The sequence below is a fragment of the Adiantum capillus-veneris genome, chromosome 6 (genome assembly GCF_014529385.1).
Source record: "Adiantum capillus-veneris isolate H3 chromosome 6, ASM1452938v2, whole genome shotgun sequence".
Classification (NCBI taxonomy): domain Eukaryota; kingdom Viridiplantae; phylum Streptophyta; class Polypodiopsida; order Polypodiales; family Pteridaceae; genus Adiantum; species Adiantum capillus-veneris.
In genome coordinates, this window is record NC_140936.1 from 129,845,918 (window position 1) to 129,869,540 (window position 23,623).

The window sequence follows — 23,623 nt, forward strand, 5'->3', positions numbered from 1 at the left end:
TATCTGCTAACCACTCCCACTGCAAATGCAATATCCGGACGTGTAGCAATCATTGCATACATCAAACTACCCACTGCAGACGCATATGGAATCTTATCCATTTCAGCCTTTTCTTCCTCAGACACAGGACAATCTTGTTTGCTAAGTTTCACATATGGTGGCAATGGAACACTCAATGCCTTTCCCTTCTCCATATTGAAACGTTGCAAAACCTTGTCAATATACTCTGTTTGAGATAACCAAATCAACTTCTTTGATCTGTCTCTCTCAATGCGCATACCAAGTATATGACTTGCCTCACCCATATCTTTCATGTCAAACGATTTTGCCATCTTTGACTTCAAAGCTGAAATTTCTTTCAAGTGTTTGCCAGCAACATGTCATCCACATACAAAATAAGGATCAGCCAACTGCCATCCTTAGCCTTCTTTGTATATAGACAGTGATTGAACTCACTACGTTTGTAGCCTTGAGAAAGCATAAACTGGTGGAACTTATGGTACCATGCCCTCGGTGATTGTTTTAAGCCATAAAGACTCTTTAACAACTGGCATACCAAATGTTCCATGCCTTTCTCAACAAACCCTTCTGGCTGCTGCATGTAAATTTCCACATCTAAATCACCATGCAAGAACGCTGTCTTGACATCCATTTGGTGCAACACCAAATCCAATATAGCAACCAATGCAAGAAAGCATCTCAATGTAGTCATCTTGACCACTGGAGAGAAGACTTCATCAAAGTCAATGCCTTGTTCTTGCTTAAAGCCCTTGGCAACAAGCCTTGCTTTGTACTTTGGCTGACTATCATGAGCGGTGATCTTATACCTGTAAACCCATTTACAAGGTAGAGCCTTTTTGCCCGTGGTAATTTAACCAACTTCCATGTCTGGTTTTTATGTAGAGCTGTCATCTCTGACTGCATGGCCAACTGCCATTTTTTCGAGTCAACCACTTGTAATGCTTCCTTGTAACAAGATGGTTCTCCGCAATCTGTGAGCATGACATAATTTAGAGATGGCACATAACGATCAGGTGGTTTGGAGACACGCTCAGAACGTCTCACCACAACTGATTCTGCCTCTCTAGCCACTATAGGCTGTTCCTGAGCCTGACCATGCTGTCTTGATGTGCTAGCACTAGGTCCATCTTCCCTGAAGACAACTCTTCTGATCTCCTCTGTCTTCTCTGGCTTAGCGTGAAACTTGGCTTCATTGAAATGCACATCATTGCTACGAATAAGCTTTCTGGATTCAGGATCCCAAAGCCGGTAACCCATCTCGTCCGATTCTCCGTAGCCAAGAAATATACACTTCTTGCTCTTTGGTTCTAACTTATTTCTGAACTCCTTAGGAATATGGCTATAAGCTTCACAACCAAAGACTCTGAGATGCTTATACGAAGGTGCCTTGCCTGTCCATAGCATCTCGGCCACTGCACTCTTATCCAGAACCCTACTAGGAGACCTGTTGATCAAATGGACTGCTGTAGCCACTGCTTCCGCCCAAAATCCATCAGGCAACTCAGCATTTGACAACATGCTTCTGACCTTCTCTTGTATGGTCCTATTCATACGTTCTGCAACCCCATTCTGTGAAGGATTATATGGTGCAGTAAGTTCCCGCTTAATCCCTTTTGCTTCACAAAAGTCTTGAAAAGCTTTGGAAACGTACTCTCCACCATTGTCAGTTCTCAAGCACTTCAGCTTCTGACCACTCTGATTCTCCACCAGCTGCAAGAATGTCTTAAAGACCTTGAGCACCTCATCCTTGTGCTTCAAGAAGTAAACCCATACTTTGCGAGAATAGTCATCTATGAATGTACAAAAGTACGCTGCTCCCCCTAGTGACAAACTAGGCATTGGTCCGCATAGATCACTGTGTACAAGAGCTAACCGTTCGTCCCTACGATTCCTCTTTGATCTGTGCGGTTCTTGTGTTTGCTTACCATAAACACAATGCTCACAAAACTCGAAATCTTGAAATGAAAAGCCAGGCAAATAACCATAATGAGAAAGTATTTCCATTCCTCTTTTTGACATATGTCCCAACCTACGATGCCACAGTGACACACTTGGCTGCTCAATCACATTAATTACATGGTTTTTAACCTCTGAAACATGTAAAGTGTACAGAGTTCCTGACTTGCTGCCATGTGCTACAGTCATCGAACCTTTGGAGATCTTCCAAGCGCTGTTCCCAAAAACTATCACATAACCGGCATCATCCAACTTCCCTGTACTAATCAAGCTCTTTCGGATTGCTGGAACATGTCTGACATTCTTGAGCCATAAAGAAGAGCCATTCTGAAACTTCAACTGCACATCTCCCACTCCAAGTATGTCACAAACCTGCTCATTGCCAAGTCTGACATAATCTTTAGTAGCCACATATGATGTAAACCACTCTTTGTGCGGAGAAACATGTAAAGATGCCCCTGAGTCGATAATCCAATCACTCATAGCATGTCCATCCTCTGCAGTCAAGAAAACAGAATCAAGATTTCTTGTAAGGAAGATGTCACTAGCTGCTATACCAGAATCACTGTCTGAACCAGATCCTGTGACATTCACCTCTTCAATCTTCACTGAACTCTTCTTTTCATCTTGCTCAGAACTCTTTGTTTTTCCTTTTTCTTGTTTCCACTTCGTACAGTCTCGCTTCATGTGACCCTTCTTGCCACAATGGTAGCATTCTATGTCATCCTTTGACTTCGAATCACGAGACTTACTTCGGTTTTGTGCCTTCTTACCCTTCTTCTCTTTAAACTGTTGTCTCCCTCGAATGACCAAAGCACTATTGCCTTTGCCTTTGTCAATGTTCTTCCTGTTCACTTCCTCTGTGAGCAAGCTGCCTTCTACATTGGCACTTGTAAGACCTTCTGGCGCGACAGAATTACTTAACGCTGTACGAAAAGTATCCCAACTGTCTGGCAAAGTGATTAAGAGAAACATAGCCTTCACTGAATCTGGAAAGACTATCTCCTGTGCTGTTAACTGGCTGAAAATTGTGTGAAATTCATTCAGATGATTTGACATGGCTGTCCCTTCCTTCATCTTCAAATCCACCAATTTCTTGAGCCAGTAAATCTGAGAAGCAGCACTTTGTTTCTCGTACATACCACATAGCTTTTGCCATACGCCATACGCTGTAGTCTCTTCTGCTACGTTGAAGTAAACATTTTCTGCCAGTGTCAGCATGATTGTGGAACAAGCTAACTCGTCAAGCTCTTCCCACTCATCTTCAGCCATACCTTCTGGTCTCTCCCCTTTGAGCTTCATTGGCTTCACTTGTTTTTTTCAGCACCAAAACCTGCCAAATCTGCTTCTTCCAGAATGGAAAGTTTGTGCCATCCAGCTTCTTTATGTTGTAAAGAGTCTCACTTTGAGAAGATGCCATATCTGCCAAATTGCTTACTCCTGAGAAAAATCCGGTAGAGTTTCCCCTGTAAACTGGCCTCTGTACACAGTAAACAAGCTGTAATCAAGAAGCTGAACACCTCTCCTCAGGAACTGTCAGTATTTTGAAAATTTTTGACAGAGTCTCCCCTGTAAACTGAGCTCTGGGAACCAAAAGATAGCTCAAAAAACAAACATAAATAGCTGACCAGTGACAAATCTAAAAAATCTTTGTAATATGCTGTCCTGTAAGCATACACTGTCTCCTCTCTGGGCGATGACAGAACCTGTATCTGTCTCAAGACTGAACCCTAAACAATGCCTCAACGGCCTGACGCATAAGATGCAATCCAGTGTCTACACAAAGTCATACATCCTAAGGGATAAAAGTCGCCGAAGAGGATGCGTGTAGAGGAGAACTCCAGCAACCTAATCCACCTCACACTGGGTAACCCAGCCCCCAGTGCTTGGCTTCAAAAAACCTCACACATGACTCTCTCAGATGGCTCAGCAAACTGCCCAGAACTAGCATACATCCTATAATAGACCAATCACTGTCCTATGACCGCTGCGGCGGTCTATCTGCTAGCGTGACTCACAACTAGCAGACACACAATCACAGTACATCAATTTGCAATACATGCCAGTGGTGTCAAGCCGTCGTATGGCCACACCTCCCCTGGAACCTGGCAAGCACAAGAAGTAGCAATGCAGACTGCAATATATATATCTGATCATATATATGTGTACCTGGTCTATAGATGATGCTCTGAAGACTAATAAGTGATGTATGTCGATGCCGATATTGATGTCGACCACCTCTTGCTTGCCAATCTACACAAGAAGGATTTCTTTGCGGCTGAAATCTATCTTCTGCTGTAGTGCTCAGAACGAAATTCTGAGGGCATAAACGGCTTCGAAAGGGGGGTAAAACTTAGGTCGCCTGGTGGAAACGCTCCCGGAACGCCGAGTGTGAATTTTCGAACTCCGGATCCAGAATCTGCCGGAAAAGTGCGCACGCGCGATTGCGCAAATCCGCACTGAACCAAGGCTCTGATACCAATTGAAGTCGCGGAGCGGAGCGTGGGTCGACTCTCTCACACACACACAGTGAGCTTACACAGTACAGTATGCAGAGAAGTGTTAGAAGGGTTATCTCCCAATTCCTTAGTATTCACAAAGTATAAGTTAGTATATACAAAGAGTTAGAGGTAAGTGAGTTAGGCGGGCGGCCGGCCATATCCGCATAAGAGGCCACTTGGGCTTTAATCCCAACAGGAATCCCCTTCTGGAGTACGTGCATAACCAGTTATTGACCCGTATAAGGCCATGATCCCCCAAATAATCTCTTTGGGGACCCCTAACTCTTGCATCCTACGCATCAATCTGGCCCTTGGTACTGTATCAAAAGCTTTCCGAAAATCCACAAAGCAAGAATACATCCTTCTCCTGCTCGCTCTTCCTTCCTCAATAATGGCTCTGAGCGTAAGAATATGATCTAAAGTGGGATAACCCCTCCTGAATCCAGCTTGTCCTGTTGCCCTTATGCCCTCATTCTCTGCCCATCTACTCAATTTTTGTTCAAGAATGGATGCGTACAGTCGGGTCAATGTGTGACCTACCATAATGGTACGGTAGTTCCCAGGTATCATAGGATCCCCTGACTTGAAAATAGGTACGATAGTAGATAATTTCCAAGATTCAGGTAATCCTTCACACATGACCCGATTAAACAGACGAGCAAGGACTTCTGAAAGTAGATCCTTGGCATGTATCAGATGTTCTGCTACTAAACCGTCATGATCATATGCTCTTCTTGTCTTCATCTTATCAATGGCTTTTTTCACCATTTCCGTAGTAAAGAAAGTACTAGTAGCAGGGCATGGCTCTAGCGGATCTGGTAATGGAAGCTGTCCAGATACCATATATAAAATGATGTTACATATTGACCCCAAATCTCAGGAGAAGTAATTGTCGGAGGCAGTGAGTGCTCGTGAAATAAACGCCAGGCCTCATGTGAGTCCTGACTCAAGAAGAGCTAATATAAATCCTTCTCCAGTTTGGCTAAAAATGCCCTTTTCTTGCGACGTACTATACGCCAAAGAGAAATCCGAGACTGCTTATATGTGATGATCCCAAGTGTAAGCTCTCTCTGGACCTGGGTTCTCGTCTCTCTGCATTCCTCGTCATACCAATTGTTTTGAGGCATGTTCCCAGATCCTCTCTTGTGGTTAGGTTGAGTATGTGGGTATGCCTCTTGTGCTGCTCCATGTAGTATCTCTGTTAACTAAGAAGTAATCTCCTCTACAGTATATACTGGCTTGGCTGCCCACATCCTATTATAGATCTTTTCCACATAGACTGAATCTGGAGCGTTGCCCCATAGGTCTCGCACCGTCATGCTGAGCGCTTTTCCAGAACCACTACTTTCCCTCCTCTATAAAAGGCGATTTTTCCCTTTTCTCTTGCTACCCTGATCTCTGGCATCAACTCTTGCCGGTGTGCCACTTGTGCCAATGTAAGGTCATCTCCCAGGAAAATACCGGTTTTGTTAAGAGTTGGCCTCTTCTTTAGAAATTCTTTCCTTATTTCTATATTCGGGAAGCGGAGAATAAGTGCCCTATCCTTTACGTTTCCCTTCTCATTGCTTCCTTTCTTGCCCACTCTCCATGCACTTGTGTGAGTAGGCTCTGTTATGCCCATGCGTTGTAGCAGTTCCTTCACTTCTTCATCTACATTCTCTTTGTCTTTGACTCCTGTGACCTGCACATGCAGAGCCCGATTCTTCCTTTTCTGCTCTTCTTCAATGGTCATATTAATAATGGTGGAGGTAGGTGTGGTCTCGGGCATCTTGGAGAGAGAGAAATGATATGTGTTATATTATTAACGTCTTCAAAAGGCCAAAGTGACCTATGAGACCAGAAAGTTACAATGTGGTGGATCTGATACAAAGTCAGACTCAGAGTAACAAGATGACAACAATGACAAAAATGAAATGACAAATGTCACAATAAAATACTATGGAATCCTAAACTACTAGGTGTGAACAGTAGCTAGCTGGGATAGCTAGATCACAAGAGATCCAACATCGGTCGCTGGCGGATCTCATCAATCTCCTCCATGGTCAGTAATCTGACCGAGCGTCGTGCATGTCGAGCCAAAGTGATCCGAATCCTCTGATGCAGCCTCCGCCGATGTTGTGTAGTCCTTCGCAGTCGTGGGCGTCTGGATCTTCCCAGCTCAGTCGCTCGGTCGATCAGTGTGCCTCTGGTGTGAGACGACGAGCTCTGCTGTGGTAGTAACTCCTCCGGGTGTCCAGTGGCAGCTCTAAAGAAATCTGTGATCTGTCTCTGGGACTGGCTAGCCTCTTCTCTCATCAGGCTCTCTCTGTGTCTGCGTAGCTTGAGCAAAAACAAGCCCAAACGTCTCTGATCCTCGTACTGCATGACTCTGGATAATGGTCCAAAGCCCTCTCTGAACAAGCAATGGAAGCGGCCTCGTATCTCGTAGTAGACGGGGCAGTGGCAAGTGTAGTGCAACTCTGTCCCAGGCTCGATGATGAGAGAGAGAGAGAGAGAGATAGATAGATAGATTGAATTATCGTCCACGGAGGTCAGATATGACCCATGGGACCAAAAACAAACAAAAAAAAAGGGTGACATTTGTAGCAAATCGCACTGAATACATATCAGTTAAGGACTGAGGGTCCATTGGAAAGATGGAAAGATGAAAAAGACACAAACCTAAGAGGGATCAACTGTGGGGAGAGCCGATTTGGGGTTTCGAAACTCCTGGATGATGGCTTTACCACCTCGGTAGACTGCCCATTTGCCTTGTTTGCGGGCTTCATGTACCTTCTTGAGCTCTTCACTTTTGCGTTTGAGTTGTAGCGGGGTGAGTTCTTCTGCGATCCAAAACTTGGTGTCTTTGAGAAGACGTGATTGTTGGAGAAGCTTGAGCCGACCTTCTCTACTTTCGAATTCAAGGATGGCATGTCCACTTGGTATAGGCATGTCAGGGCCTCTCCAAGTGATACGGCCTATTGCGTTGTGGTCGACCTTGATCGGCTTGAGGGTTTCATTGAGGAAGTTGATGCGTTCCGAGAAGTCGTACTTGGTCGTTTCCCATGCTTGAGGTAGCCCACCAATGCGGATCTTGAGGGTATTTTCTGTTTGGAGTCGTTCTCGAAGCTCTACTGTCACACATGTCTTCACCTGTGCAAGGGTTGCCGAGTGTGTTTCGATGGCCTTGGCTTCGACTTCTTTCACTTTGTTGGTGGCGAGATCGACCATGGAATCAAATCGTGCCTCAAGCTTGCTAAGGCGAGCTTTGAGGTCGCGATTTTCTTCCATGACCTGATCGAGATCTGCTTGAAGGCGTTCGATTCGGTCAGATTTACTTGGCGCTGCTAAAACGGCAGCAAAGCTTGGTCGTGTCTTCACAAAGCTCTTCGGAGTGGTGGCTTTGGTCGTCATGCTTCTGATGCTAATCTTCTTCTTGTTAAGAGCACACACAAAACTGAGATTCTGTGTGAATCTCTGCTTAGTTAGGGTTTGTATGCCTCGGCAGAGAACTGTGGGCTTGGTTGGAAAAGCAAGGGTCGAGGCTTGTGCAAGAAGCTTGTGCAAGAACTAACCCTTCATTAATTGAAACAAACCTAACAGGAAATCGAAAACTCAAGCTTAACTGAATCGAGTAGTCAAGCACGAGCCTGTCGAGTAGTCGAGCTTGAATCGAGTAGTCGAGCAGTCGAGCCAGTGGCGAGCAAAATCGAATGCACTATCGCTGTCGAAGAGATTCGAAGAGATGCTCACTGTCGCCAGAGAATAGATGCTCACCGTCGGGCAGGTCCGAACCAAGCACTGTTGTCTGCAGGTCGCGTGAGGGGAGCTCTGACGTAGTCGGCTGACTGTGTTAAGTGGTCAAGCTTATGTGGGAACCGTCTGAGAATCGATTCTCAGAGAATCGACACAAAGGATTAGATTGTGCAGAGTATCAAAGGTCGGCTTGTGTTGCTTGAGACCGAGAGCGGCTCTTGTGTTGCAGAGCGGGCTTGTGTTGCTTGAGACCGAGAGCGGCTCTTGTGTTGCAAGGCGAGGACGACCACGACCTGTGTTTCTTGAGGTCGGCAGGGCGATGCAGAGCAGCTGCAGGAGACGAGATGTGTGAGCTGGGGAGGGGAGGGCGAGGCTTCTTGCTAACGCCCCCCCACAGGGCTGCCCTCGCCCAGGGGGGGACTGTGTAAGCGGGGGCTGAGGGAACTAGGGCACGGCACACACACAGAGAGAGAGAGAGAGAGAGAGAGAGAGAGAGAGAGAGAGAGAGAGAGAGAGAGAGAGAGATAAAATGAAATGAAATGAAATGTTATATTAACGTCTTCAAAAGGCCAGGAAGGACCTATGAGACCAAACTGATACAAAAGTGGTGAATCTGTTACAATGTCTGGGTACCTTAGTACTAAAGTACTAAGTGTGAAAGTGTGAAAGTGTGAAAATAAATGTGAAAAACTAAATACAAAGTATTAAATAAACTTCTTTCGAGCATTCTAGGTGTCTGGCTAGAATGCTTCTAATCCTTTGTTGTAGTCTCCTCCGGTGAAGTGTGCTTTTGCATCTTGGTCGTGGTCGTCTCGATTTCCTAAGCTCAGTCGCTCTGTCAATTAGCCTGCCTTTGGTATGACTGTGGGTACTCCTTTGTGCTGGCTGTTGGCCTCTTGCTTCTCCTTCCACTCCTGCTTCTCTCGATCCGAAGAAATCTGTGATCGGCCTCTGAGGCTGTAGTGCTCTTTGTCTTCTCATTAGATTATCCCTGTGCCGATGTAGTTCCAGTAGGTACAAGCCTAAGCATCTTTAATCTTGGTATTGCATGATTCTATCTAGAGGTCCAAAGCCTTCTTTAAAGAGGCAATGAAAACGCCCCCGTATCTCATAGTATACTGTGCAGTGGCATATATAGTTTAATTCTGTCTCCGGCTCCATTCCGCATAACTTGCAAATTCTGCTCTCAGGTGTAAATTTGCCAAATTCAATTTCCAATTGGTGTGAGGATGTACGAATCTGACCAATAGCACGTCTCAAACCATGAGACAGGTGGGTATCCATGTAACTCGGGCGAATCACAAATCCATCTTCAGATAGTTGTAGGAAGTTTTCTTTGTAGTCGGCCATCTTCGTGCCCAATTCTTGTGTAGGGTCTACCCATGTCCTCTTAGTATCCAACTGTATAAGATCCTGTCGAATGATTTTATTAATCTCCGTTCGTGTAATTGCCAGTGATGGGGCCTCAAGAGAGTATTGGAAGGGGGGTAATCTTTCCATACTGAACCCGTGTCTCCGAAACCACAAGGACAATTGCGCATACCAGCATGATGTATCCCCTTTCATTGCTAATTGTTGAGAGGATTCGAGGGCCAATCTAGTATATCGGCAATTATTTATATCCCACAAACCATGTATAAAGGACACTGATCGGGTAAGAGCTTCAATTTCTATCGGAGGGACCGCTAGTTCCGCTCGGGTAATCGCGTGTGGTACGGAGGCCTTGGCTCTAATCATTCGGGAAATCATAGATACCAAAGGTCTCTCCATTGACTTCCAATTATCTTGATCCACAGATGTCCCCAAATCTGGACCCCATAAAGCATAGCCGAAGCCACCACAGTATCAAAGAGCCAAAGTTTTGTTCGTGGTTCCTGAAACTGCACTTGTGAACACATCCTCTCCAACCCTCCCAAGGCCGCAGAGGCTCTGGATAATCTAGCATCCGCTGCTTTCTTAAGAGTAAACTTCGGTCCTGCAAATACCACCCCAAGGTATGTGTATGCATCTGTGTACTCTACTGTATCCTGGCCATATGCAAATGTAGGTGCCGATCTCCTGACCCACTGCGGTGTGGTGTTAAACACCATAACTTTGGTTTTACCCAAGTTTACCGACAGGCCACTGTCCTCTGCGAATTTATGTAATGCATCTAGCTGCCTCTGCATTCCATCTGGTGATTCTGCTATCAATACAATATCATCTGCATACAACAACAAAGGGATCCATGACCCTGCAAGTTGAGCCCCTCTGTCACCCTCTCTATCAATGTAATCTGATACCTCATCTATGTACATACCAAATAAAGTAGGGGACAGTGGGCATCCTTGCTTTACTCCAACGGTGGAATGAACAATGTCGGAATCCCCTTCTGGAGTACGTACATAACCAGTTACTGACCCGTATAAGGCCATGATCCCCCAAATAATCTCTTTGGGGACCCCTAACTCTTGCATCCTACGCATCAATATGGCCCTTGGTACTGTATCAAAAGCTTTCCGAAAATCCACAAAGCAACAATACATCCTTCTCCCGTTTGCTCTTCCTTCCTCAATAATGGCTCTGAGTGTAAGAATATGATCTAAAGTGGAATAACCCCTTCTGAATCCAGCTTGTCCTGTTGCTCTTATGCCCTCATTCTCTGCCCATCTACTCAATTTTTGTTCAAGAATGGACGTGTACAGTCGGGTCAATGTGTGACCTACCATAATGGTGCGGTAGTTCCCGGGTATCATAGGATCCCCTGACTTGAAAATAGGAACGATAGTAGATAATTTCCAAGATTCAGGTAATCCTTCACACATGACCCGATTAAACAGACGAGCAAGGACTTCTGAAAGTAGATCGCTGGCATGGATCAGATGTTCTGCTACTAAACCTTCATAATCATATGCTCTTCTTGTCTTCATCTTATCAATGGCTTTTTCCACCATTTCCGTAGTAAAGAAAGTACTAGCAGCAGGGCATGGCTCTAGCGGATCTGGTAATGGAGGCTGTCCAGATACCATATATAATGATGTTACATATTGACCCCAGATCTCAGGAGAAGTAATCGTCGGAGGCGGTGAGTGCTCTTGAAATAAGCGCCATGCCTCATGTGAGTCTTGACTCAAGAAGAGCTGATATAAATCCTTCTCTAGTTTGGCTAAAAATGTCCTTTTCTTGCGACGTACTATACGCCGAAGAGCAATCCGAGACTGCTTATATGTGATGATCCCAAGTGTAAGCTCTTTCTGGACCTGGATTCTCGTCTCTCTGCATTCCTCGTCATACCAACTGTTTTGAGGCATGTTCCCAGCTCCTCTCTTCTGATCAGGTTGAGTATGTGGGTATGCCTCTTGTGCTGCTCCATGTAGTATCTCTGCTAACTGAGAAGTAATCTCCTCTACAGTATATACTGGCTCGGCTGCGCGCATCCTATTATAGATCTTTTCCACATAGACTGAATCAGTTTCTGGCGTGAAAGTATATCTTGTGTGTGTCTTCTTCCTTTGTACTTGAGAGGCATTGTATTGGAAGGAGATTGATAAGGTCAAGAGAGCATGATCCACTGCAATCCCAACCGGTCTGGGTCCCACCTTAAAGTCCTGGATACTAGAAATAAAGCTTGGTGAAGTCATGACATAATCCACTGTACTGGCCCCATGCCTGTGTGGGAAGCATGTGAATCCCCCAGATAACGGGAAATTCTCTAGACCATTAAGTATGGCCAAACCATGTATGGTTGCCATCTCCATGAGATGTCTCCCATATTCAGTGTGTTCTTTATCCTGTGAGTTTCTAGTAAGCCCCCTTTGTGATAAATCCACTTCTCTGAGCATTTCCTCAAAAGTATCATAGAATACTGCTTGAGAGTTGGCCGTTCTGGCATTAAAGTCTCCTAAGAGAACTATGTCTCCATCTCTAGAGAACTCCCATATGTCATTATTCAATATGGAGAAAGGGGACTGTCCTTTAGGTGAGGAGTAGACCGAGGTACTTGGAGGGAAGTAGCATATAGCGATATATAGAAATCTACCTGTCTCGGCTCTCATTCTCACCCACATATACCTTGCTTGCTCATCTTTCCTGATAATCTGTAGTAGTGGTTTCAGCTCCTCTATAAATAAGACTGCTACTCCTCCTAACCCCCGGCTACCCTGTACAGATCTCTTGTCTGGTCGACCAGCTGTTTCCCATAAATAACCCTTCACATGTAGCATACGCTGTCCCGGGTGTCTCTGAGTAGAAAACTATGTCTCTGTCCCTAAAGCTGTCTTCAAAGGCACCTACATCTAGCCTATATGACCCATTACAATTCCACGCCGCTATCTGGAGCGTTGCCCCATAGGTCTCGCACCGTCATGCTGAGCGCTTTTCCAGAACCACTACTTTCCCTCCTCTATAAAAGGCGATTTTTCCCTATTCTCTTGCTACCTTGATCTCTGGCATCAACTCTTGCATGTGTGCCACTTGTGCCAATGTAAGGTCATCTCCCAGGAAAATACTGGTTTTCTTAAGAGTTGGCCTCTTCTTTAGAAATTCTTTCCTTATTTCTATATTCGGGAAGCGGAGAATAAGTGCCCGGTCCTTTACGTTTCCCTTCTCATCGATTCCTTTCTTGCCCACTCTCCATGCACTTGTGTGAGTAGGCTCTGTGATGCCCATGCGTTGTAGCAGTTCCTTCACTTCTTCATCTACATTCTCTCTGTCTTTGACTCCTGTGACCTGCACATGCAGAGCCCGATTCTTCCTTTTCTGCTCTTCCTCAATGGTCATATTAATAATGGTAGAAGTAGGTGTGGTCTCGAGCATCTGGGCCTTCCCTTTCTTCGTATCCTCAATCCATTTCTGTGCTTCATCAACCTTTTCTTGTGTCTTAAAAAGACGTTCCGCCCATGAGGATGCCGTTTTCGATTTCTGTTCATCTCCTTCCCGTAGAGTTTTCATTTGATCTTTCATGTCCTCGAGCTCCTTCAGCACCGAAGGTTGGTCGTCTCCCTTCTCCTTAGTTGCAGATTTGCAAGCCGCAAGTTCTCCTTTTAGCTCCTCAATTATTGCATCTTGTTCCCCCATGTGCTTTTCCATATTTGTTCTCCATGCTTCAAAACTTGCTACTGCCTCATCGAGTTTCTTTTGCATAACGCATTCTGTTACATTTACTTCGGCCTTGATTAGGTTTCGTACTTCTGTTTTCAAGATCTGAATCTCCTCATTTTGTATCCCCCGGATCTCTCTCCTTAGTTCTCTCATCATGTCTCCATACATGGAGTTCCTGTAGCTCTCAGCGCTCGCGTGCATTTCCTTCCTAATGTCATCTCTCATGTAGTTTAGTTCTGATTTGAGCATCATCTTGACCTTCTCCATCATTAGTTCATCATGTATCTTGGACGTTTTCCCCACTCGTAATGATCCTGGTGATAGTACAGTATCTCTGTTTCTCGGCTTAAATGGAGCTGTTGTTTTTTTTGGGGTGGTGTAGCTATCTACACCCGGCCCTTCCCCTTCGGTAGGCGGATCCATCGAACCCGAGCCCCAAATGTGGGGTAGGGTACTAGGGAGAATAGGACAAACTTAAAATATTTTATCTTAAGGCTTTTTACCTTAAGGCTTAAAATTTTCTCTAAGGCTGGGACTTCCTACGCGTAGGTGAAGGGCGTGCGTATGCTGGGACTTGCTACACGTAGGGTTGCTAGGACATGCTACGCGTAGGACTTCTTCTGCTGCCTACCCTTCACGCGAGCTCCTACTTGCTCCACCTCTCTCGCCCAAAACCCTAATGCACAGGCAGCGCTGCCCTGTGGAATGTTGCACGTTGCCCACAGAATGTTGCACACTGCTCGAACTGAGTGTGTAGAGAGAGAGAGTCACTGTGCTGCTTGTCCCTAACGCATGAAACCTGTCACAGCCTCGCGCTCAGCCCGCCACAGACCTTCAGCCTCGCGCCAGACCTGCCCGCCACAGAGCTTCAGCCTCGCGCCAGACTTGCCCGCCACAGAGCTTCAGCCCGCCACAGACCTGCTCACCCACGTCCTGCTCACAGAGAGAGAGGGAGAGAGAGAGAGATGATGGGCATGGTGCTTCAGTGCTTATTCATTTTTCTGTAATTATGGAGCTAAGTTTTTGACTGTTTTGGGTAGGTCTGTCCAGTTACGGCTGAGATCGTGGAGGTCTTTATTTTTTTGAGTAAAGCCTGCCATATCTGTCAACTTCTGCTCACTATCGCTCATGGATTAAGTGATGACACTTCTCCTGCTTCATTCGATGTCAGAGCAGGACGATATATTGACAGCTTGAAACTGGTTATAGAGGTCGGGTGAGATCACTTTCTTGGATGTCATTATGTTGCAACTGTCTATCGTGAGCCTAATTTTATCCTGTAAAGATGACTTGCAGGGTGCCACTATACCACGATGTGCAAATGGTACCAGACTGCTGTATTTTCTTCCTGGTGTAGTCAATTCTGAAGATGCTGCTATTACAGGTGCTGGGTCAGGGCGAGTAAGAGGAAAAGATAATCAATTTCCTTGGCTGTATGAGTTTGAGGAGCAAGAAGGTGACATCGACTTTCTGACAAGGATTTTGGCTATTACTTTCTACCCAGCATTGCCAGGAGAGACTGCAATGACACTTGGCGAGGTAATTTCTGGTCCATTTGGATGATGTATGTAGTGATTGTTTAGAAAGTTCTTGTTGATCTTTCAGTGTCATGACAAGTTGTCCGTATGCAGATAGAAGTTCTTGGCTTCTCTCTTCCGTGGGAAAACTTTTTGTCTAAGGATGATCCTTGGGCAGAAGCTTTTGCAACTGGGTCTGTAAAACAAGCCGAACAAAGTCAAAGTAAAAATCCTTTCTTGGTCTCAGAAAATGTGGTGCATGGAGAACTCGACAAACAGCCAAATGGAATGGAGGATCCTTTTGCAAGTTCTGGCACCATTGGACATGGATTGGACTTGTTGACTGGGGACTTCTCAACACAGACTACTGCATTTGACGCAGTAAGCTGGAACGGCACACCATCAATGACGACATCGCAGAGCTGGGATTTACTGTTGTCTGATACAACAGATTCATTAGACACGTTTGAAGATCCTTTACGACGGATTGATGATGTTGGGAACAATGTAGAAGTAAAGACAGCCTCAGATGAATATGTGGAATGCCTTAAGAGTTTTTGTGGCACTAACATGGTATGCACTCCGTTTATTTTCAAGGGGACAACGACTTACAAGTCTGATTATGTATGCACACACACACACACACACACACACACACACAGAGAGAGAGAGAGAGAGAGAGAGAGAGAGAGAGAGAGAGAGAGAGAGAGAGAGAGAGAGAGAGAGAAGTGAAATGAAATGTTATATTAACGTCTTCAAAAGGCCACAATGACCTATGAGACCCGAAAGTTACAAAGTGGTGGATCTGATACAAAGTCAGAGTAACAAAATAACCTAACAACAGTACAAAACAAAGATATATACTATGTGAGTCAAGCAAAAAACTAAGCAGAATAATGGGCGGCTTGTTGGGATAGCTGAATCACAAGAGATCTAGCATCGGTCGTTGGCGAATCTCATCAATTTCCTCCATGGTAAGTAGTTTGACCGGGCGTCGTGTATGCCTGGCTAGCGTGCTCCGAATTTTCTGTCGTAGCCTTCGTCCATGCTGTGTAGTTCTTCGCAGTCGCGGGCGCCTGGATTTCCCCAGTTCAATCGCTCGGTCAATCAGTGTGCCTCTGGTGTGAGACGGGGGGCAGCTCTGCCGTGGGAGTGGCTCTTGCGGTTGTCCCGTGTCTGCTCTGAAGAAGTCTGTGATCCGTCTTTGAGAGTGGCTAGCCTCGCCATTCATCAGGCTATCTCTGTGTCTGCGCAGCTCGAGCAAGAACAAACCCAGGCATCTCTAATCTTCGTATCCCATGACTCTTGAGAGCAGTCCAAAACCCTCTCTGAACAAGCAATGGAAGCGGCCTCGTATCTCGTAGTAGACGGGGCAGCGGCATGTATAGTGTAGCTCTTTCTCAGGTTCCATGTTACATAAGGGGCATGTCCTGTCCTCTGTTGGTACTCCGTTGTATCTCCTAGTCTCAATCCGCAACTGGTGAGAAGATGTGCGTAACTAGCCAATAGCACATCGTATCCCATGAAACAAGTGGGTATCCATGTATCTGGGTCTCGCCACAAAACCATCTTCCGTAAGCTGGAGGACGTGGTCTCTGTAGAAAGCCATCTTCGTGCCCAATTCCTGTGCTGGTTGTATCCATGTCCTCTTGGTGTCTAGCTGGGTCAGGTCTTGGCGGATGAGCTTGGTGATCTCTGACTGTGTAAGAGTGAGAGATGGTGCATCCAATGAGTACTGCAATGGTGGCAGCCTGTCTATGCTGAACCCATGTGCCTGAAACCATGATGTCATCTCCCCATAACAGCATGTTGTATCTCCTTGTATGGCTAGCTGTCGAGAGGATTCAAGTGCTATGCGAGCATATCTGTCTCTAGGAAGTGCCCATGTGCGGTTTATGAAGGAGACTGATCTGGTGAGCGCCTCCACCACAAGTGGGGGGGCCGCTAGCTCTGCTCGGATAATGGCCCGTGGTACTGATGCCTTGGCTCTAATGAGCCGCGAGATCATAGAGACGAGAGGTTTCTCCATGTTCCCCCATCCGTCAGAGCGACCCGGCCTCCCGTGGTGATCCAGTGAAGGTCCCCATATCTCGGTTCCATAGAGTAGTGCTGAAGCCACCAAGGTGTCAAAGAGCCAGAGCTTCGTCCGGGGCTCCTAAAACTGAACCTGCGAACACATCCTCTCCAATCTACCCAATGCTACATGGGCTCTGTAAGTCTGGTCTCTGCTGCTCTTCTAAGTGAGAATGCAGGTCCGCTAAAAACCACTCCAAGGTAAGTGTAAGCGTCTGTGTACTCCACAATCTCCTGGCCGTATGTGAATGTAGGTGCTGACCTCCTGATCCACTGTGGGGTGGTATTAAACACCATAACCTTGGTTTTACCAAGGTTGACAGACAAACCACTTTCGTGGGCAAACGTATGCAAAGCATCCAATTGACGTTGCATTCCCTCTGGGGATTCGGAGATCAACACTATATCATCAGCATATAACAAAAGTGGAATCCATGTCCCTGCCAACTGTGCACCTCTATCCCCATCGCTCTCAATGTAGTCGGAAACCTCATCCACATACATACCGAAAAGAGTAGGAGAGAGCGGGCAGCCCTGCTTCACCTCAATAGTGGAGTGGACCGGTGTAGAAAGTCCCTCCGGGGTGCGTACATGCCCTACTACTGATCTGTACAATGCCATGATCCCCCAAGTGAGCTTTGTGGGTACTCCCATTTCCTGTAATCTGCGCATCAATCTAGCTTTGGGTACTGTGTCAAAAGCTTTGCGGAAGTCCACAAAGCTACAATAGATCCGTCTCCCATGAGAGCTGCCTTCCTCGATGATGGCCCTGAGTGTCAAGATATGGTCAAGAGTAGAGAAGCCTCTCCTGAACCCTGCCTGCCCAGTTGCACGCATTCCTTCCCTCTCTGCCCATCTACTCAGCTGTTGCTCAAGAATGGATGCATACAACCGTGCCAGTGTGTGCCCAGTCATAATAGTGCGATAATTCCTAGGCTCCATGGGGTCTCCTGATTTGAAGATAGGTACGATCGTAGATAGGCTCCAAGAGTCTGGTAGGCCCTCACACATGGCCCGGTTAAACATAACTGCTAGAAGCTCTGCTAGTAGGTCTTTGGTATGCATGAAATGCTCAGCGACTAGGCCATCATGATCATATGCTCTCCCAGTCTTCATCCTGTCAATAGCTTTCTTCACCATCTCAGCAGTGAAAAAGACACATTCGTGTGGGCATGGATCGGGGGGGTTGGGGAGGGCCGGTTGTCCAGGTACTGTGTACAAAGATGACGCGTACTGCCCCCAGGTCTCTATGGAGGAAATAGCGGGGGGGGGGATTGCTCATGAAAGAGCCGCCACGCCTCACGCGAGTCCTGACTCAAGAATAGCTGATATAGATCATGCTCGAGTCGAGCCAAAAGAGCCCTCTTCTTCCGCCGCACCAGGCGTCGGAAGTCAATCTGTGACTGTCTGTGAGTGACGTCCCCCAACAGCACCTCCCTTTGAAGTCTGGCTCTAGTCTGGCGGCACTCCTAATCGTACCAGCTGTTCTGAGGCATGCTCCTTGATCGGCGGCTCTGCTCAGGCTGGGTGTGTGGGTATGCTTCTGCTGCTGCCTCATGTAATGTCCGTGTCAGTATAGTAGTTAGCTCTTCCAGAGGTTGCGTCGGGTCCTCAGTGCATAGGCGTCTGTAGATTCCGTCCATGTATACAGAATCCGTCTCCCGTGTGAATGTGTAGCGAGTAGGGGCTGCTACCCGTGGCTTGTGTGCTACACTGAACTGGAAGGAGATGGTCATCGACACCAGAGCATGATCCACTGCCACCCGGATCGGTCTGGGCTCAACTGTGAGATCCTGGATACTAGAGATTCGGCTGTGCCATGACATAGTCCACTGTGCTGGCTCCATGTCTGTGTGGGAAGCATGTAAAACCTCCCGAAGCAGGAAATTTCTGTAGGCCATTCAAGATGGCCAATCCATGTGCAGTGCCCATGTCTATCAGGTGTCGCCCATACTCAGTACATTCCACATCGTGTGATAGTCTGGACAGGCCCGTCTCTACAACATCTAGCTCTCTTAGCATCTCCTCTGAAGTATCATAAAACACTGCCTGGTGATGGGCAATCCTAGCATTGAAGTCCCCTAGGATGATAATGTCACCATCCCTAGAGAACTCCCATATGTCATCATCCAAAATAGAGAAAGGGGACTGTCCTCTGGGTGATGCATAAACTGATGTACTCGGGGGAAAGTAGCAAATAGCTAGGTAGAGATATCTGTCTGTCTCTGCTTTCAATCTCACCCACATGTATCTAGCCTGCTCATCCCTACGGGCTATATGTATCAGTGGCTGCAGATCCTCTCTAAATAACATTGCCACTCCCCCCGAGCCCCACCCCTTGTGCTCTGAGCGTGTCTCCTGTCTGTAAGCTGTCTCCCACCTGTATCCACTGATGTGAGGCATGTATTGCCCAGGGGCCTGGTGTGTCTCAGAGTAAAAGATGATGTCTCTTCCCGTAAAGCTATCCTCAAAAGCACCCACATCAAGACGCATAGATCCATTACAGTTCTAGGCAGCCACTTTGAGTGTGGTCCCATAAGTCTCGCACCGTCATGTGGAGCGTCGCTCTAGTATTACCATTTTTCCATCTCGGTAAAAGGCAATCTTGCCTTTTCCCCTTGCCGCTCTAATCTCCGGCATTACTTCCTGCATATGAGCGATCTGCGAGAGGGTGAGATCATCCCCGAGAAAGATGCCAGTCTCTTTAAGAGTTGGTCTTTTTCTTCAAGAAGGACTTCTTCACTTCCATGGAGGGAAAATGGAGGATGAGTACTCTTTCTATTGAGGTTTCTCCACTGCTTCCATTTTTCTTTATGTTGCCCACTCTCCATGCCCTTGTGTGCGTCGGCTCATGAACCCCCATCAAGGCTGTGAGTTCTTTTACTTCTTCGTCCACATTGCCTTTGTCTTTAAGACCGCAAATTCTCACATGTAAAGCGCTCACCCGTCTTCTTTGCTCCTCCTCTAGTGTCTGATTGATGATAGTGGGTGTGGACGTGGGCGTTATCTCCTTGCCTTTTCCTTTCTTGGCCACCTTGATCCATTTCTCGGCTTCATCCGCCTTCTGTTGAGTTTTGGTAAGAACATCCACCCAAGAGGTCGTCATTTCTTTGTGTTGCTCTTCTCCCTCTTTGATTGCCCGTACTTTCTCCTTGATCGTGTTGATTTCTTCGATTACTGAGGGTTGCAGTTCTCCCTCTTTCAGTGTGTTTCTTGATCGTGCTTCGGCGAGATCTTTCTTGAGTGACGCAATCTCTTCCTCTTGAGTCGTGACTCGCTCTTCCAGCGTACTTATCTTGCTCTCTTGGATCAGCACGCGTCCTTCGAGCATGTTTATTGTGCCCAAGAGATTGCGGTTCATCTTGGTAATGATCTCCGTCATTTCCTCTTTGCACTTTTGAATGGCATCCTCTAGGGGGTCGGCTTTATCATTCAGCTTCCTCATGTTTGATCGCCGTCCGCAAAGGAGTCACTAAGCGTACGTGTGCACCCACACTAGCAGCGGGCGCGGCAGATGGGCGAGTGGGGGAGCGTGAGGCGGTATGGCAAGGGAGGGGCAACGATAGAGTACAGACGAGAGAGAGAGAGAGAGAGAGAGAGAGAGAGAGAGAGAGAGAGAGAGAGAGAGAGAGAGAGAGAGAGAGAGAGAGAGAGAGTCCAACCTCCTGCTATCGCACAAAAACTCCTGCGGCTTGCTTTCTCGCATGACCCCTGCAACCTGTTGCCGCGCGTAACCCCTGCAGCCTATTGCCGCGCGAACGCCCTGCAGCCTGCTGTCGCGCGAATCCCCTGCAGCCTGCTGCCCTAATTCCGCGAAACCCTAATTCTGAGAAACCCTAATTCCGCGAAGCTGGCTGCCCTGCACGTACTTGGCTGCTGCGTGTACCTGCTGCTGCCGCGCGAAACCCTAATTTTGTGAAACCCTAATTTCACTAAACCCTAACATCCCAAAACCCCAATTGTCCCAAACCCTAACTGTGCCCATCTTTCTACCGTCTGCACGAGAAAGAGAGAAAGAGAGAGAGAGAGAAAGAGTCCAAGCTTCATTTCGGGTCTTGCTTCTCCCGTTTGCGAGTCTCGCCCATTCTTCATGGCGGCTCTACCGGTCTCGAGTGCTACACACGATGCTCCATCACCACTTGCCTGTCGCGTGGACTATACTGGCGACCTGTTGACACGCATTGACTCCAAAATACAACACTTGGCACAGCTTGCCTTGGTTGGCCGGATGATTGGACAATCTCCACATAGATCTTCTATCCATGATTGGTGTCAGACTGCATTGGGCACTACTCAGGGACGGGTCTCGGAGCTTACAATACTTGGCATGGGCATATTCATGGTACGTCTTTCAGATCCAGCCACTGCCTCCGCTCTCTTGGCTCGCTCTCTGATACTCTCTGATCGCAGGATGATATACTTGACGAGGTGGTATCCCGAGTTTACTACTGAGGAGTTTGACAGTCGACACCTTATTCCCAGATTCCCTCTGACGCTCTCCTTTCCGGATATGCCTCTCCATTTCATTGATGAGCATCTTCTTCAGATGATCGCTGCTCATTTTGGCACAGTAGTTCCAGGGTCGTGCATCTTCTCATCTAGTCCACCTCGCATTTAGGTCCTGGTGTTTGGGGATACTTCATTACCAGATACAGTTACTGTGGCTGTGCGCGATCGAGACTACTCTTGCCGAATGGTAGTCACTGGTCGCCCAGGACAGTGCTTACGCTGTCACGAGATGGGTCACTTGGCACGAGATTGCCCCACTGCCACGCCATCGGCGGCAACAACAGCCAGCTCGTGGCACTCATGCTCAGCCACGTGGTCAGCGTCAACAACCGGTTCCTCCTACTACTACTCGAGCACCTCAGCAGCCTGCAGGTGCTCCTCGAGCTTCGACCCTCCATGTTCCTCCCTCCGCTTCAGCTCCTACTGAGGCTGCATGGCAGACAGTGGGTCGTAACCATTCCTTCCGTCCTCGTCAGCAACCTACAATGCATGCAGCCCTCAGTGTTACCTCTCCTGCTCCCTCTCAAGTTTCCACCACCCCCTTACCCCCTGTTTCTCCTCGCCGTTCTTCTTCTTCAGCACAGGATCACTTACCTCTGCTACCAGCTCCTCCTTCACTTGCCGTTCCCCCGCCCGCTCCTTCCCCTCTTCCCGAGGTCCCTATTCCCATGCAGATGGATCATTCACCGCTATTACCTCTCCCTTTTCCTCCTCTCCCTCTCGCCCTTACTCCCCCCCCCCCACCTTCTGGTCCTCCCCCTCCCTCAGCCGCTCATACTTACGTCCCACGCAGTTTTCTCAGCTCTTGCCCTCTTTCCTGTGGCACTCATTGGGCTGAAATGTGCGGTGACTCAGAAGGGCCATTGAGGGTGCAGCTCTACCTTATGCATCACAAGCGAGGTTGTGTTCCCTCTTTAATAGGCAGTCGCTCTCAGCCTACCCATTCCTTTTTCCTTCCATTCCACGCAGCTCAGGAATGGTCCGAGGATCAGGTTCTACATTTTGTGCATGCTCAAACTATGGCTCAGCTTCATTTATGGTTGTCTACTTCCGCTCCGGATGTATTGTCTCCACGCTTCCGTTCATGTATTGGTGCTATGGAGTGGAGTGATGTTTATGCTTGCTATTCATTGCCTATGGTCATTCATGTATCCTCAGATGTGGTGCTTCCTATGTCTATGCGCATTTGGGGTGTCAAAGCTGCAGCTTTGGTAATGCAATGTAAACAAGCTGAGGTCCGCAGTTGGTGCAATGAGACACCGTATTTTAGAGAGGGCTTGCGGGTTGCTTTCTTACCGCCCGAAACTCACCCCTTGGATGGCCCAGCTGCCTCCAAGAAGATGCGCAGTTAGACAGATGTTCTACCAATTCTTTCATGCAGACTATGGATTTACATGTAGTTTCTTGGAATGCTAATGGTTTACAGACTTCTCGGGTAAAAGGTTCCCATAAGCTTTTACTTCGCAGAGATTTACACGCTCATGTAGTAGGCACTGTGGATATATTACTAGTACAAGAGCATAAGATTGCCACTCCCTTTGGTAATCTCATGCCCCTCGGGCGCCCACACTTTTTGGGAGCCTGCTCTGGGGCTTCATGGACAAAGTTGCGGCATATGCATCTCAATGGGGCCACGTTACTTGGCCTCAGTTCAGCAGCATGGCACCCTTGTCGCTGGCAGAGCAATCTATGTTTCTATTCGGATTCGGGACTCTTATCATTGGTTTTATGTCAGTCTATGCACCCACTACTCCTCGAGAGAGGGCTACTTTTTGGTCCTCCTTGGCTGCTGTTCTACCTGCTGTAGACTCTTGGGTTGTTGGCGGCGACTTCAACAACGTCGAGAGCGACTCTGATTGGCGATCCATCACTCCTCCAGTTGTATCATCCATTTCTCCTGATGAGCAGCCAGCTTGGGATCGATTTCTTCTAGCTATTCAAGGTGTTGACGCCTGGCACTTACCCTCTTTTGGTCACCACCCTGCTACACTTCATTACTTGTGGGGGTTTCAGAGACAGCAGGGGAGATTATTAGAGCGACTTGATCGTTTTTACATTGGCCCTTGGGCAGCAGCTCTAGGTGGATTTACTACTATTTGGAGAGGGACCAGCCTTTCGGATCATTTACCCATCTCATTGTTTATCTCCTTCACTAGATCCTCTGCACAAAGACGAGGCTGCCGCATCCCTAACAGTATTCTCACCACTGAAGTTTTGCAGTAGCAGATTCGT

The 23,623-nt window shown here is 47.3% G+C and overlaps 2 protein-coding genes across 2 annotated transcripts in view; one reads left to right on the forward strand and one right to left on the reverse strand.

Annotated features, from left to right (window-relative positions):
• SAC9 (sacI homology domain-containing protein / WW domain-containing protein) overlaps positions 1-23,623 on the forward strand; it is an 82,568-nt gene that overhangs the window by 47,801 nt on the left and 11,144 nt on the right. The window contains exons 5-7 of the mRNA XM_086514792.1: positions 14,333-14,503; positions 14,589-14,831; positions 14,924-15,382. Of these exons, the coding sequence (XP_086370918.1) occupies positions 14,333-14,503; positions 14,589-14,831; positions 14,924-15,382 (873 nt within the window). The remainder of the gene's footprint in view (positions 1-14,332; positions 14,504-14,588; positions 14,832-14,923; positions 15,383-23,623) is intronic.
• On the reverse strand, positions 7,072-8,520 carry LOC147456274 (uncharacterized). Its single transcript, XM_086515435.1, has one exon. It carries the CDS (start codon positions 7,869-7,871, stop codon positions 7,140-7,142), a length of 732 nt encoding a protein of 243 aa, XP_086371561.1. The 5' UTR covers positions 7,872-8,520; the 3' UTR covers positions 7,072-7,139.